This window comes from Cnephaeus nilssonii (assembly GCF_951640355.1).
Source record: "Cnephaeus nilssonii genome assembly, chromosome: 15".
Lineage (NCBI taxonomy): Eukaryota > Metazoa > Chordata > Mammalia > Chiroptera > Vespertilionidae > Cnephaeus > Cnephaeus nilssonii.
In genome coordinates, this window is record NC_137086.1 from 43,732,932 (window position 1) to 43,749,311 (window position 16,380).

The 16,380-nt window shown below is 36.3% G+C and overlaps 1 protein-coding gene across 4 annotated transcripts in view; it reads right to left on the reverse strand.

Annotated features, from left to right (window-relative positions):
* The window catches only part of EXOC6B (exocyst complex component 6B), a 516,821-nt gene that overhangs the window by 308,209 nt on the left and 192,232 nt on the right, over nt 1-16,380 (reverse strand). For all 4 annotated transcript variants that reach the window (XM_079791731.1, XM_079791730.1, XM_079791732.1 and 1 more), the window contains one exon: nt 10,657-10,833. In XM_079791731.1, the coding sequence (XP_079647857.1) occupies nt 10,657-10,833 (177 nt within the window). The remainder of the gene's footprint in view (nt 1-10,656; nt 10,834-16,380) is intronic.

Here is a 16,380-nt window from a genome sequence, read left to right on the forward strand (position 1 = left end):
TGTTCCACACCGCCCCAGCCACTCTGGGCCTCTGGGCAGCATGGGAAGGCGGAAAGGCGGCTCCGGGCCGGAGCAAAGGCAGAAAGGCGGCTCTGGCAGAACGAAAGCGGTGCCATCAGCCAGGGGAAGGAAGGCCCATTCTTCTTTTTTTTTTTTTAATTACTTTATTGATTAAGGTATCACATATTTGTCATCAACCCCCCCCCCCATTCCCTTCCCAACCCCCCCCACACGCATGCCCCTCTCCCCCTGTTGTCCGTGATCACTGGTTAGGCTCATATGCAAGCACACAAGTCCTTTGGTTGATCTATCTCCCTTGTCCCCACCCTCCCCTACCTTCCCTCTGAGGTCTGACAGTCTGATCAATGCTGTTCTTGTTCTTCAGTCTATGCTGTTCATCATTTCCCCTAGATGAGTGAGCTCATGTGATACTAGGAATACACTTATAGGAACTGAAAATGAGACAAGCAATAATGGTTATGCTGAGAGGCAAATGAATCAGTCTATAGTGAGTTTCTTTCTGGGCCAACAGTTCTTTTGAGTCCCGATTTCTATGTCCAACAGTTGTTTATGTGTTCGGAAGGCCCATTCTTGCACAAATCTTCATGCATCAGGCCTCTAGTGTGGAATATAACACTGAGACTTATGAACACAAATAGCAGTGTGGTGGTTGCCGGGGGGTGAGAAGGGGGCGGTAGTAGGGAAAGAAAGGGTTGTCCTAATATGAGGTGACAGGAGAAGATTTGACTTGGGGGGTGGGCACCTGGTCCTATATACAGATTTTGTAAATTAGTAATCCACACATGAAACCTAAATGTTCATGTTGACTAATGTCACCCCAATAAAATTTTTAAAAAAAGAAAATACAAAAAACATATATGTATTATGCTATTAATAGTCATGTTCTGTAAGGTGATAAACACACGCAAAGGATACTCATTACTTACAAAGGATGGGTAGGAACAGGGTGGAAGGGACAAAGAGGAGAAAGGGATTTCACTGAATATATCTTCTTATATACTTTTGCCTTTTGAACCATGTTCATATTTTACATAGTCAAAAACAATAAAGATAAGGGAACTTTAATTATATATCAATTTAGCAACAATCACACAGAAGAAAAAAATAGCCAAGAAACATTTGAACAAAATACTCTGAACTATATAACATCACTGGGCCATATTGTAGGATAAAAAGAACTGAAAAAAAAATCTCAAAATTAATAAATTTACTGCTTTTAGTAACATTTGCAAAGCAATTATGGATAGAACTATTTTGTGCTATGTGATTAGGCAAATAAATAAATATATAGATCCTCTCGATCTAGAATTCTTAGAGATACAAACCTAGAATAGGAAAAAATACTACCTATGATATCAGGTTGAAATTAGAAGCATCAGTTTTAACTCATGATTTATAAAACTGCCTATGTGTTGGTGTGGCATACATATTTCTTAGCTCTGTCCACAAAGGAACATTCCTAATGCCCACATCTCAGTTTCTAAATATCATTCTCCAGTAAATGGAAAAGAGCTCTTTGAAGAAATAGCTGATTCTGGGGCTGAGGCCAAACCTGGAGTGAACCAAGAGCATCTTGAGCAAAAAAGGAATTGCTCAAAAATTGATGGAAGCTATTAGGGAAATGCAAATCAAAATTACAATGAGATACCACGTCACACCTGTTAGAATGGTTATTACCAACAAGACAAGTAATAACAAGTGTTGGAGAGGTTGTGGAGAAAAAGAAACCCTCATTCACTGCTGGTGGGAATGTAAACTGGTACAGCTACTATGGAAAACTGTATGGAGGTTCCTAAAAAAATTAAAAAATAGAGTTACCATATGACCCAGCAACCTCCCTTCTTGCATATCTGCTCAAAAAATTTGAAAACATTTATTTGCAAAGATATATGCACCCTTATGTTCATTGTAGCATTACTCATGATAGTCAAAACATGGAAACAACCAAAGTGTCCTTCAGTAGATGATTGGATATAGAGGATATGGTACATATATACTATAGAATATTAATCAACCATAAGATAAAATACTGTCATTTGTAACAACATGGATGAATCTTGAAAATATGATGCTAAATGAAATGTCAGACACAAAAAGTCAAGAACCATATGAGTTTACTCATGTGTGGGACATGAAAAATGAAAGCAACAAATGAACAAGAAAAACAAAAACTCATAGACACAAACAACAGTATGGTGGTTACCGGAGGAAAAAAAGGGATAGAGCAGTAGAAAATGAAAAAGGAGATCAAATATATGGTGACAAAAGGAGATTTGATTTTGAGTAGTAAACACACAATGCAATACACAGATGATGTATTATAGAATTGTACACTTGAAACCTATATACTTTTATTAACTAACATCACCCAAAATTTTTTAATTTAAAAAATTGGTGGAGACATGTCAAAGGATAATGAATGAAACACACACTGGCCAAATCTGGAATAATTAGAGAATCCAAATGAAAGACAAAAATGGAATATAACACACTGTATATAAAATAAGAACCCATGTGCCAATACTAACACTAAAATATAGGAGGGAGATAAGAAAATTTTATTCTTTACAGAAAAATGCAACTAATTGTCAAAGAAATTATAAAAATAGAAAAATCACTACTTCATAATCACCATAGTAACACGCTTCAGAAAAGAATCACCAATGAATTCTAAGACCAATGAGTGAAAAATGGTTAGGGAACAGGATAGTCACATACTCTAAAAGTATCACTCCACAGATCACTTATTAATTACAAAGAGTGAAAGGTACCTTTCTCACAGACACCCCTTAACCACTGTGTGCCTCCTGATGTGAAGCACTGAAAAAAACAAAACATTGCTTCTGTAATATTCCTGCCAAAAATAAACTTAACCTAATCATGAGGATGTGCCAAATGTACCTTAAGAGAATAAACAGACATAAAAATTAAATAAAATGTGTGATACTTGTCTGGATATGGCAGCAGGAAAAATGAAAGAAAAAATCTGCTATAAAAGACATTATTGGAATAACGGGAGAAATTAGTATATTAAGTGGTAAATTTTATGCATGTGGTCATTGTATTGTGGTTATGAAAGAGAATGTCATTCTCAGGAAACTACAGATGGCTGTATTGAGAATCAAATATGATGAAGTGTGACACTTGCAATGGCTTAGCTTTGCATGGGTTAAGTGGATATATGTAATTTTTTTTTACTCTTTCAAAATCAAATGTTTGAGAAAGAGAGAAAATGTCAAATTTTAGTAAGTGGAACATTTAAGTAAAGGGAATATGATGTTCGTCTTACCACTCTTGTAACTTTTCTGAAGATTTAAGACTCTTTAAAAGAAAAATAATTTTTTAAAGAAGGTAATACAGGAGAGGTGAGAATAAACTAGTCAGGGAAAAGCAGAATTAGATGTTTTAGAAAAGGAGGGAGAAAAAAGGTATACAGTGCCTACCTGGTATTATTAGCAACTTAGCACTAAGTGAAGGGGGTGTTTGAGTAAGCAATGAATATATAAAGGAAAAATTCTAGAAGATCTGAAAAGGCAGGTCAATGTTTGTAAAACATGAAAAATTTAAAGATCTTAAGTCAATATGAGCCATAATATAATTTTGCCAATGGACAGACCTAAAAGATCAACAAAAGGGATTAAGAAACCCAAAATATATCTCAAGCATGCCATACTGATTTCATTCAACTTTCTAAACTGTCTTTATTGACATTTAATGTATGGGTATCTACTTTTCATTTCACTGTATATCAGCTTTAACAGATCAGTTTTCATTAAGAATAGAAGTGAAAAACTCAAAGCCCACAGGGGTCAGTGGGCATTGGGAATAAGTGAAGTAGGCCAGCATTTTAAATTGCATTCTCTGAATAAATATACTATTATTTATTTTTACAAAAGACTATGTTATCATCATTGTTTTTCAAACATGTGGTCCAGTCTATCTTACATTTCAACATTTTTAAATAGAGTCAGTATAAATAATAATATATTTCCTTCAACAACAGCATAAATGTGACAATCAATGGCAATTGCCAATATGTAGATACAACACGGGTTGTGGCTTAGTGGAAAAACCTGATCCCTTGTAGCAACATTGCTACTCAGGGCAAGTCTATTTCTACCATGCTTAGAAAGAGCCTAGGCTGGAAATACAGATTTTTATATGAATTCAATTGACTTATAAAAGTTGGCAACTAATTTTTTTTAAAGTTAAGCACTATGCAAGCCAACAACCATTTTGTAAATTGTTTCTGGTCCATGGGCTGCCAATCAGCAACCTCTGATTTAAACTCTAAAGTTCTAGTGGCATCCTTAGTCACTTTAGTTTACTGAGAAATGAGCCGCATTTTCTGTTACCTTCCTGTCAATAGAAAGTTTTGTAAAAAATGAATATTTGAATTATGAATCAAATATCCTAATAACTAGAATTCTTCCCAAGCAAGTTGACATAAATTAATTTTAGTGCTTTTATAGGTGAGAAAAGAGATGCTTAGAAAGATGGCATAAAGTGCTCCAATAGCACAAAGCTGACAGAACTTAAACCTTCTTAGTACAAATCTTTCGTTCTTTCCAGTCACCCCGTGTTATAGACTGAATTGTGTCAACCTCAAAATTCATATGTTGCAGCCCTAACATCCAATGTGACTACATCTGGAGATAGGGCCTTTGAAGGTTAAATGAAATCCTAAGATGGGGCCCTAATACAATAGGACTAGTGTCCTTAGAGAAAGAAGAAGTCACATCAGGAGGAGGCACAGAGAATAGCCAGTGAGGACACCACAAGATGGTAGCCATCTACAAGCCGAGGAGAAACTAGCGCTGCTGGCCCTTTGATCTGGGACTTCCGGCCTCCAGAACTGTGAGAAAACCAATTTCTGTTATTTAAGTTATACAATCTGTGCGTATTTTGTTATGGCCACCGTAGCAAACAAATGCATACTGTTACCTCAAAATAAGTACCTACAATAATCATTAAGACACCTCAAAAAGCTTTATATTACATGCCATTTGTATTTAAATTAGCAATTCCATCTGTTAATTCCATATTTCAAAAGAGGCACAAACATATGGAGAGCTAAACCTGAGGTGGATCATTTGATCACATTGAGCTTTTGACCCTTACTATATAAAGAGTCATGTGAATAACATGCTGACCACTGCTCTCTACAAGTGTGTAAACAAATAAAGAGCTACAAACTAGAATAAATATGTGTCTTAGGTGTGTTACAATGCCATGTTCTAATAATGTGAAGCTCTGAAGGAGCTTAAAAACAAAGAAGAAATCATAGGCCCTGCTTTTTCAAACTATTTCTTACTCAATACTGCTTTACTAGTATTTCAGTTTGTTGCTGTTTTTTTGTTTGTTTACAGAAGATGGTATTTATCAGTCCATACAAATATACATTATCAAAACCTGTATCAACTTTTTTATAGTTTATTCTCCAAAAACAGCACACAGCCATAATGCCTAACTAGAAACTATTATATAACTAGAGGCCTGATGCACGAAATTCGTGCAAGAGTAGGCCTTCCTTTCCCCGGCTGCCGGCACCGGCTTCCCTCTGGCACCTGGGACCCAGGCTTCCCTCTCACACCGGGACCTGGGCTTCCCTTGCAGCCCTGGCTTTGTCTGGAAGGTCATCCAGAAGGACGTCCAGTCTAATTAGCATATTATGCTTTTATTATTATAGATATTATTATAGATGGTAGTTATTGTGTGTCCCAAGTACTGTGAAAAGAGCTTTATACACATTATTACAGTCAATCCTCACAATAACCCTACCCTCAGTAGGTACTATGTCCTTCTTCTTACAAATCACCTTATGGGTTTCTTTGTATTTTACCTTCAAATATCTCAAAAATGACATTCTTGATGAATCTAGATCCATAAATATACTCTCGATCTAAAATATTTGCTAATTCTAAAATATTTTAAGTCCTATCTAGACATTTACAGAAGAGCAATTACATCTGCACATAGCACAGGATGACACAGAGATTCAAACCAAATTCCTGAAATCATATATATTTCCATTAAAAATCAATTGAATTAAGTCATGAATCAAAATGGTCAAATATCAGCAGTTTATATAGTTCAACTTTATATGAGATGCAAAAATAAAAATTAAAAAAACCCTTACCTTAATCAAGGTGACCCTTTCATTAGCTTAGACAAAAATGAAGCACAGATAGTTTTATGGGGGAATACTTTTTCTGCAACACTTATCAGCAATCAAGAGGCTGACTCTTTCAATTGGTTCAACATGTGAGATGGTTTTTCATCCAAAATGACAATTTACTACTGTAACTTCATCCACAGTTCCTAGTTTCCCCATCTCTGACACAAACTTGATTTCAGATTAACAATATATTAACTACATGCTAACCATGTGCAAAGTTATATTCTAGATATTTGGGATTTCCTGCCATTTCATGGTCTCCTATTGATACCATTGTGATTAGCTAGGTATTAATAATAGGAAAGAAGCAAAGGGAAGGCCAGACATTATAGGTATGTCATTTGGGCAGCTTCACCAGGAAGCTGCAATTTCCCACACCCCAGGGAACCACTGGCCTACTCCCTGCAAAACACTGGGGGGAGGGACTGAACAAAGGGGAGATAGATGCATTCACTGTGAGATTGGGGTGGTATAGGGAAAACACCTGCCAGTCACCTGGGAACAGAGATCATTGGCCAGAATGGGTATGGCCACTGCCAGTGTGCAAAAATTTGGGAATACAGAATCCCCTAAACAAAGGAGTTCACGCTCTCTTGGCACTCTTGTTGCTCCTGGTTCCCTTGTTACTCTTATGGCTCTCTTATTCCTGCTTCTTTGCATTCGTCTATACCAGTGATGGTGAACCTATGACACGCGTGTCAGCACTGACATGCGTAGCCATTTCTGATGACACGCGGCCGCTGAGGCGGCCACATGCCGAGGATGAAACATTTGCTGCTCCTGAGGATGAAACATTTGTGAAATAATGTTTTTCCTCAAAGTGACACACTATCCGATTTATGCTCAGTTTTTTGGCAAAGTTTGATACACCAAGCTCAAAAGGTTGCCCATCACTGGTCTATACGGTCCACAGCCATGTGGACCCTACAAGCAATGGACTAATGGACTGCAGTTGGGAACACAAGCTAAGTCAGCCTGATTCTGGCTGGAGTGTGCAAATATGGAATGGAAATTCAGGATACTGGCTCTGATTTTAGCCCTGCTAAAGGCAAAATGGAACTTCTTTCTTGGGACTCAGGAAAATGAACGCTTGGAAACTCAGGGGTTTGACTCCACCGAAATAACGCTTTCTACAATATCACATCCTTCTATGTGAGTCTCAGAAAATTTCTTTTCTTGGGATACCGCAAGAAACCCACTCCTACTAACAACATTGGTAACACTATTAATTATCATCAAGCTAAAGACATAGTAAATAACCTAAAAATATCATTTGACTCAAAGAATGATTTAAGTATACTTCCATTCAAAGCATAAGAAATGTTAAAAAGTTCTTCAGAGAATAAAAAAACCTAAAGTAGGTTAAATCTAAATCAAAATTTCATAAACAATAATGGTAATCTATTATAAGCAACCGAGTTAGAAATTGAAATAGAACTTTCTCTTCAAGTACGACATTCATTATTGGAAAAACTTTAAGCCATATTACTGAAGAATCAGTAGGAAACCCAAACCATGGGTTTGTTGTCTTTATGCATTAAAAATGCTTCTGTGTCCTCTATACACCTGCCGCTCAAAGTGAACTCTGAGACCAGAAGCACCTCCTCACCTGGGAGCTTGTTAAAAATGCAGATTCTGAAACTCACCCACAACCTGAAGAATCAGAATCTGCATTTTAATATGATTACAAGGTAATCCTATGCACATCGAAGTTCAAGAAGTACTGCCCTACAATATAGGTTCTTAACTTTGGCCTTAGGGTCAATATGAGTTTCATGAATCCCCTGAAATTCCACGCAGAAATTTTTGTGAATGAATATATGTACGTCTCACTGGGGAAAGACTCCATATATTTTTATCAAACTCTCAAAGTAATATATTATCCCAAGTAGATTAAGAACCACTGCCCTACAGGATTCTATGCCACAGTTTAAAAGTCAAAATATTTCGAAAACTATTTACGCTGCTCTCAATGAGGTCTGTTGAAGAATGACAAGAATGAAGGTCAGAACGTCACAGTGGGTCACGAAAGACCTTATCTGAAGAATTTATTCACACCATGCAAGAACTATGCCAAGAAACCAGTTTGGAGACATCTAAATAAATAATTCTCTACATGAGGTTTGAGATTAAGAATGTGCTCTTGAAGAAGATTCAAACTGAGAAGTAAATAAATATAAAGTAGACATTTTTTTAGAGATAGGATGCCATTAGATGACAGTGCAGGGCTGAATTCTTGTTGTAAGAGCTCAATCAGCAAATTTCTAATGTGAATTCTGTTTGATTTGGGATATGGGAGCATTTCAAGAAGTTAACTTCCAAGCACATTCTTCTAATACCTCCTTTATGAGGAACCCAAACATACTTTACTAGTCCCACCATCTTCATCTTCTCTGGACCTTAGGAGATAAAATGAAGAAGAAATATGGCACAAAAATTAAAAGGGACGTGCTCAGGATATTCTTGAGTTAATGATAAAGAATGGCTGCTTTCCAGAAGGTTGTCAGTGATATATGAGAACTGTGTATATATTTCAATCTTTTAACTTATCATCTAAGCATCTTTCAGGGTGTGTATTACCCCAGAGCATAGACTATGTCTAACTTCTGTTTCCTTAAGGCATAGTGCCTGATAGAATTTAATTTCCTTGACAGGCACCCAAAATGTAAATAAAAGGCATTAACTGGTCTTTCTTGAGACTGATTCTTTATTGTACTACTACTGTAAGTTGTCATCAGTGATGAGCCTAATAACTGACAGTATCGTCTCCAGGGTAGATCTACATCCTACAGTACCAGTCATTCCAGGCAAGGAAAATGCTAGAAAATATTCAGGGTATCAAGTCTTCTCTGCCCCTTTCTATTTCCATGGGTATTAGGCAACTACCTGATTCTTTCCTTAGCTCTATTTCTTAGAGCTATTAAAAGTTCTTGTTACCCAAGTACAATAGGGATTATGATAAAATTTTCACACATTGTTAACTATTAATGTACCTCATTTATACACTAAACATATCCTGGTAAAGTATAAATTTTAAATGCAATTATTCACTTATATTGTGTCCTCTCAATAATGATAACTATATCAAAAATATAGTACTTTACACATATCATAGTCTCTCAGACATTCAATCAAATGTAAATGCTAACGTTTTGGATACATAATTAACTTAGTTATTTGCTTTTCAGCTCTAACAGTTTAAATGGTGGCTATTCAATTTTTGACATGAAAGAGGAATAATAATAATAAGGACAGGGATACTGACATTAGTGATACTTAATAGACGTGAGGAAAGAAGAGTAGTGAAAAATAGGGAAGAAACTAACATTTACATAAATCAGCTTTTATAACAGGCACTTGTACAAACCTATGGGGGCAGAGAATACTATCTTGACTTGATAGATGAAGACACTAAAGTTCCAACAGATTAAACAATTACCTAAGATTATGAAGTGAGATAGTAACAAGTTTTGGGAGAAGAGGAGCGTAAGGAGAGTAGTAAGGGTATAGCAAAGGACAAGGAAGGGGACAAGGCAGTGAGCCCCGTTTTATGTGAAGAAATAAAACAATTAAAAGGAGACAAGTACTTAAAGGCAAATAGGTTAACTGAGTATAGGAGTAAATGGTTCCTCGCACATGGCACTGAACATTTTAAAAGTAAATGAATGGGTTTTTTTGCTAATTTTTAAAAAATAAAATGATAGAGCCAGGATTTGTCTGACTCCAATGATCATGCTACAACCACCAGACCCACTAAGAAACTAATCCCATTATACAAATAAGTATTTACAAAAACATTTTAACAGGAAATCTCACGTCATGGGAGTTTTATTTTTAAAAACACATTAAATACACTTCCAACAACAAAGAAGGATATAAAAATATGTACTAGCTAAGCCACTTAATCTTATTCTTTACCTGAAAGTGATACAGATCTAATCTAAGAGGTTATGGATATGTCACAAAATCCCCAGATTCTCTATAATAGCTCATACATTTATTTCCTCCAGAAATGTATCCTCAACTTTATAATTTCAATCTGAACCATAACTCAAGGCAGAGAAATTCCTTTGTTCATTCCCCACTGTTAAAATACCATCTTTTATTGGTCTCCAGAGACCTTTTTCTAGTTTCAATGGAGGCCACCTAGATCTCTTTCTCCAGGTCAGGTAAACTCTCCTCTTTCCTTAATGTAGTGCCTACCCAGTCACTGTACAATCAAAAACCCTGAAACATAAAAAATGGACAAGTACATTTAAAAATCTAAAGAATTAAAATCTAAGATATCTTAGTGCATCTTCATTTCCTTAAATTGGAACTTATTTGTATTTAAAATAATATTAAATTCCAGAATATCACAAAAGCTGTATTAAATGAATAGATTCTCCATCACATCTCAAACATACTGTATTTAAACCTAACAACAGTCTCACATCCCCAGTTCAAATGTTAGTTACCTCTTCTTCGTCTTCTTCATCTTCAACATCCAGAATTCCTGAATCCTGTTCAGACTTGGGGCTAGTGCTTTCTATCTCCGTATCAAAAATTGTATATGCATCTTTCTTAGCTTTTCTCTTGCTACCTATTCTGGGTTGTTGCAAGACGATGTTATCCAGGTTTCTTTGTTGCTGGGCCTAGGACAGAGACATGCACACACACATTAAGAAAAAAGGGGGAAAAAAGCAATTAAGCATTCAAAAAACTCATTTTCAACAAATTGGTATCATAAAGAAAACATAACAAAATACCTTAATACACAAAGTTTTAGTCCCAGAAATAAACCCAAACATATTAATGTATACATTTTTAACCCTGAAGTTACCCCTCTTGATTCATTTTCCCAGTTTCCATGGGGGCGGAGGGGGGGGGGGGCGGAGAATAATCAGTCAATACAGTATTACCATCATACTTTTCAAATATACCCACTAAATCATGACAAAAATGAAATCTACCCATTCTCCTCTAAGTAGCCAAGAGATTAGTGCAAGATAAATGGCATGCTGGAACCATGTGGTGGGGGAGAGCACAGGGGACTCTTAAAAGCAGTTGTGTGGATGTAAGAGATCAACACAATTCTCCTGATTAAAAATAAAATATCTTAATAGAGTGATTCAAACTAACTAATCCAACAGAATTTCATGACCTTAATCCTCGGAAAACAAAGTTTTAAAGAATTTCTTCTGAACTCTTCAAGAAAAGGAAGTGTAATCCCTCAACTTAATAAAATAGACTCAAATGATGGTGTGGTGTCAACAGACACAAAGAGGTGGGCAGCGTCACTTTCCAGGGCAACAACAGAAGTATTAAACCAGACAGCATTAGAGCTGGAAGTGCCCTCAGTCCCCACTCAGGAGACTGAGGCCAGGAGACAAAGGATTCGATGGGGTCTAGTTAGCAATAAACCAGAATCTCAAAGTGTGATCTCCTAAATTCTGTATCAGTGATCTTCCCACTATTCCAACAGTCCCTCAAAGCACGGCAACATGTTTCCCTAAACAGGGGGTTCTGTGATCAAATAAATGGGAAACACTGCATATCGTGTAGCCTTCTTATAGACATATAATGTTTATTAACCAAGTAAAAATAGGGAGAAGTTCATTTTAAAAAACTTCTTTGATTTAACCCAGCATATTCCAAAATTATTTCATAATGGAAGTTTCCTTTTTTTAATAATACTTAATATCATCCTAAAATAAAAAGCCTAAGAATTTTGACAGAATATATATACTTTAATCAATATATGATATTTCTCCTCAGTGACAAATGGATATTAGTTCAGGAGAAAAATCAGTTTCCAAATATTCTGAATGAGATTAAGGAATTCAAGAGAAATATTAAGTATAAGATGTTAGTCCAGGCACTGGTTAATAGGACAGAGAAAAACTTGAACTATGTGAGCTAGTTTCTGCCAAGAAAATGAAAAGAATCTACATTCCAGAGATTTGAATCAATGGACAAACTTGTTTCTCTACATAGTACTCATTGATATTTTGCTTTGACTTACATAAAAATGGTAACAAACTGAAGTAGAAAAGGCATTCAAAAACACTTAATTTAGGTTTGTACATAAAACATACATATCTTTCAAGCATTAAAATTAGATACAATATTCTTTCTTTTCCTCTCAAAAGTAAATTCTTCCCCCTTAACTTTTAATGCAAACCACACAAAAAGGGATCAAGGTCTCTGGGGAGGCACAAAGGAAGGAGAACTTCCTAAAGCTTTTATACTTTGAAAAGCAAGCCCTCAACTAGAGAGTGGCCACTTGTCCCCTAACTCCACTCTCTCCTTCAGTAAGCAATACCAAAAACTTTTTCATAAGTTGATCTTATTTTATTGAATCCTAAGTTAATTATTTTTCTATCACAATCAATAAAATAGTACCAGTGTATCAAAAGTAATCAAGAGAAGCCACACTTAATGTTAAATCTCCTATGACCTGTTCTTTTTAGATGCTATGTATCTGGTTTTCACATCCATTTGGAAGAACACAAATTAAGATAGCAAACCCTATGTTGGAAATGAAAGCATTTCAAGTACTATTCCAAAGCTCCATCGAACCTGGGGTCTCTGTTAGCATTATCAAGGCTTCTCTGGTGTGTAAAACAAAGCAGTCAGGGCAGAGCTGCTAAGCAGGAACCGGCCAGATTAGAAACACTGCATCAAAGGTAGAACAATGAAATAAATTCTCAGATGTTACCCATTATGGCTGCAAATGAAAATTACCAGCTATTCAGAATGTATGTATGGGACTGGCAAGAGTGGAAAAGAGTAAATATAGATATCAATGTATAAATACATACATATATATTACAATAAAAAGCCCTTGGGGGTGGGAGGGAGATGGTAAATACCCTTCAGAGCTCTCTTCTAACACTCGAAGCTACATCACCAGGACCATTTATTCTGCCCCTCCAGAGACAACCTTTATAATCATGAGCCAAAGAAGCAGCTGCCTTCTGCCATGTGGGTTGAAGTGGAGGCAGGAGGATACAAAGCATACAAGTAGCAGTTAGACCTTAGAAAGCATTTAGGCGTTTTCTTTTTCTTAGTTGTTCATTATTTTTTTTAATAATTTTTACACATTTAACCACCTCTTCCTTAAGGTTCCCTCATATACACTCTTCTCTGGTTTCCTAATATGTAGAAATTAAGCAAGGTTTGTTCCTCAATCCCTCTTCTCTTACCACTCTTTCCATGTTCCCAAGATCAAATAGCACATCTCCAGCTTCCTGTTATTACCGGGTGCTCTACCATCACCTCCATTCCCACATACCTAAAATGGAACTCATCACCTTCTCGTTATAATTCCCCTGCCTACTACAGCCAGGCTCTTCCTAAATCACATCATTCATCACACCAAGTAAACATGGGAGAAATTCGGGGGTTGGGGGGAGGAGGAGATTTAAACAAGTACTACAAATCCAAACTCCACATCCGTCACTTAGACTCCGCATAATGGAAGTTGAACCTAATTTTCCAATGTATTTCTCCAACATGAATCTTCCACTTGAATCAGACTCTACCTCATAATATACTAGGTATATTTCCACTTCTGTATCTCTACTAAATGACCTCTTTCTGCCTGACTCTAACCTTTCCTTCAAAACCCAACTAAATTATACTGACTTTAGAAAGCCTTCTCTCACTGCCCTAATTCAGGGTGCTTTCTCTCTGTATTCCTGTTTTCAGTCAAACATATATTGAAGGTCTATTTGGTACCAGGCATTGTACTACACACTGAGTATAGAAAGAAAAAGAGTCTCTGACTCATGAACCTCACATCAAACTATTATGGAAAGCAGATTATGCAATAAGTATAACAGAAATAACGCAGAGGACAGTGGGTGAATAAAGAACGTAATCAGCTGCTTGGAGGGGTCTCAGGAAAAACTTCACAGAGGAACAGGTAGCATGCTCTTAAAAGATAAATATAATTTTTCCAAATATAGTTAAGTAGAAAGGGTGACCATTCCAGAAAAAGGAAACAGCATGAGAAAGGACCATGTGTGGCCGAAACCGGTTTGGCTCAGTGGATAGAGCGTCAGCCTGTGGACTGAAAGGTCCCAGGTTCGATTCCAGTCAAGGGCATGTACCTTGGTTGCGGGCACATCCCCAGTGGGGAGTGTGCAGGAGGCGGCTGATCGATGTTTCTCTCTCATCGATGTTTCTAACTCTCTATCTCTCTCCCTTCCTCTCTGTGAAAAATCAATAAAATATTTTTTAAAAAAGAACCATGTGTGAAATAATAACATTATCCACCCAAGGAATAAGTAATTTTGTATAGGAACATAGTTTATAAAGAACTCACAGATAAAGAAGTCATATAAAGCAGTTTCAACATTAGCTAATAGGCAATGAAGAAACAATGAAAGAGTATAAGCAAGGGAATTACTTTATTATTTTTTTAAAATATATTTTATTGGTTTTTTACAGAGAGGAAGGGAGAGGGATAGAGAGTTAGAAACATCAATGAGAGAGAAACATCGATCAGCTGCCTCCTGCACACCCCCTACTGGGGATGTGCCCGCAACCAAGGTACATGCCCTTGACCAGAATCGAAACTGGGATGCTCTATCCACTGAGCCAAACCGGCCAGGGCAAGGGAATTACTTTAAAGCAAGGATCAGCTTTACAATTCAGGCAAATCCTCTAGGATCATAGGAGTGCTCAACTGGGAGAAGATAGAGACTAGAAACAAGAAAATTAATATAGATCACTATAACAGTCCAATAACAATGATGAGGACTTAAATTAAGGCATCAGCAGATATATAACAGGTAGAAGCACCAGCATTTACTAATTTGATTGTAGTACATAAAAAATAGGAAGGAAATAAGAATAACTCTAAGTATTCTGGCCTTGATGACTAGATGGTGGGATCATTCCAAACAGTGGGAACCATGGGAATAGTAAGTTGAGAGCAGGATGGAGAAGAGTTCAGTAAACCTGCCAGAGAGCCAGGTAAACAAATGATGGTACCACAATTCAGTACGTGATTCTTCTTTCTTTGAGTCTAGGAAACACCATTTATCATTCTTAGAATCCACAAAGCCCAGATTCAGTGATACATATACACTAAATTTGGATAAATGATTACTATATAAAGGCAATAGATAACAAAGGAAATCTATGAGCGAATAAAATATAGCCCAATAAAAGAGAGGGCTATCTGCAAAAGACAGGGTTTGTATGTTCTCCTACCTATTAGAAGAGGGAGAAAACCCAAAAACACATAAGAATTACCTAATCTGAACTATTATCCTAAAAATGTTGCTATTAATAGTTTACAACTCTCGAAGAGTGTCTATGAGGCATTATATATATATATATACATATATACACATATAATTAATAATTATAATACTGTGTATATATGTGTGTGTGTGTATGTGTGTGTAAGTAATTAAATAAAGTTTTATTGTGAACTACAACCTCCAAGGGTGCCTAGCAATAAGATTCGGAGTTAAAATTATGTGAATCAAAAACTGAAGGGTCCTGTCTTTATCAACCCAATACTGACCTCTAGTGGGCTTAAGGAACATAGGCAGGTGACCTTTAGAATCAAACTAATTGAGAATGGTTGGAGACTGACATAATTACATGGACTTTAATAACAGGGTGCTATAACAAAAAACCAACACACACACAAAAAAACAAAAACCTTCTTGGAGTAATACAGGTCTTTAAATCTAAGCTCTGAAACTTATGAATCCTATAATGTTAGGCAATGTCTTCACTTCTCTAGCCAGCATTCCCATCTATTAAAAAAAAAAAAGGTTAACAAAATGTATCTTAGAACTGTTACAAGAATTAAATGAGATAATATAAGTAAAGAATCTTAAATTAATAGATAAGACAAAAAAAAACACTAAATATTTTAAGCTCTACTTGTCTTCCCTCTGAAAATGAGAGAGAAATCTGTTTTACTTTCTACTGTGGAAGCCTCTGAGATATAAAAAATATTTAGGTAATAATCACTGCTGGCATGTAATATTACTGCACATTGCCATTCAATTTTGCATTAGTACAACATTTCAGGCATTAGACACCTCTTGTGCTCCACTTCTGATCCTCTCAGCCTCGCCTCTTACTCCAGCTAAAGCATCGGTAAGTAGTTCTGGGAAGCTTGGAAGTGTCCCATAATGTAACCTGAAACCAGCTCTAACACTCCACACCTC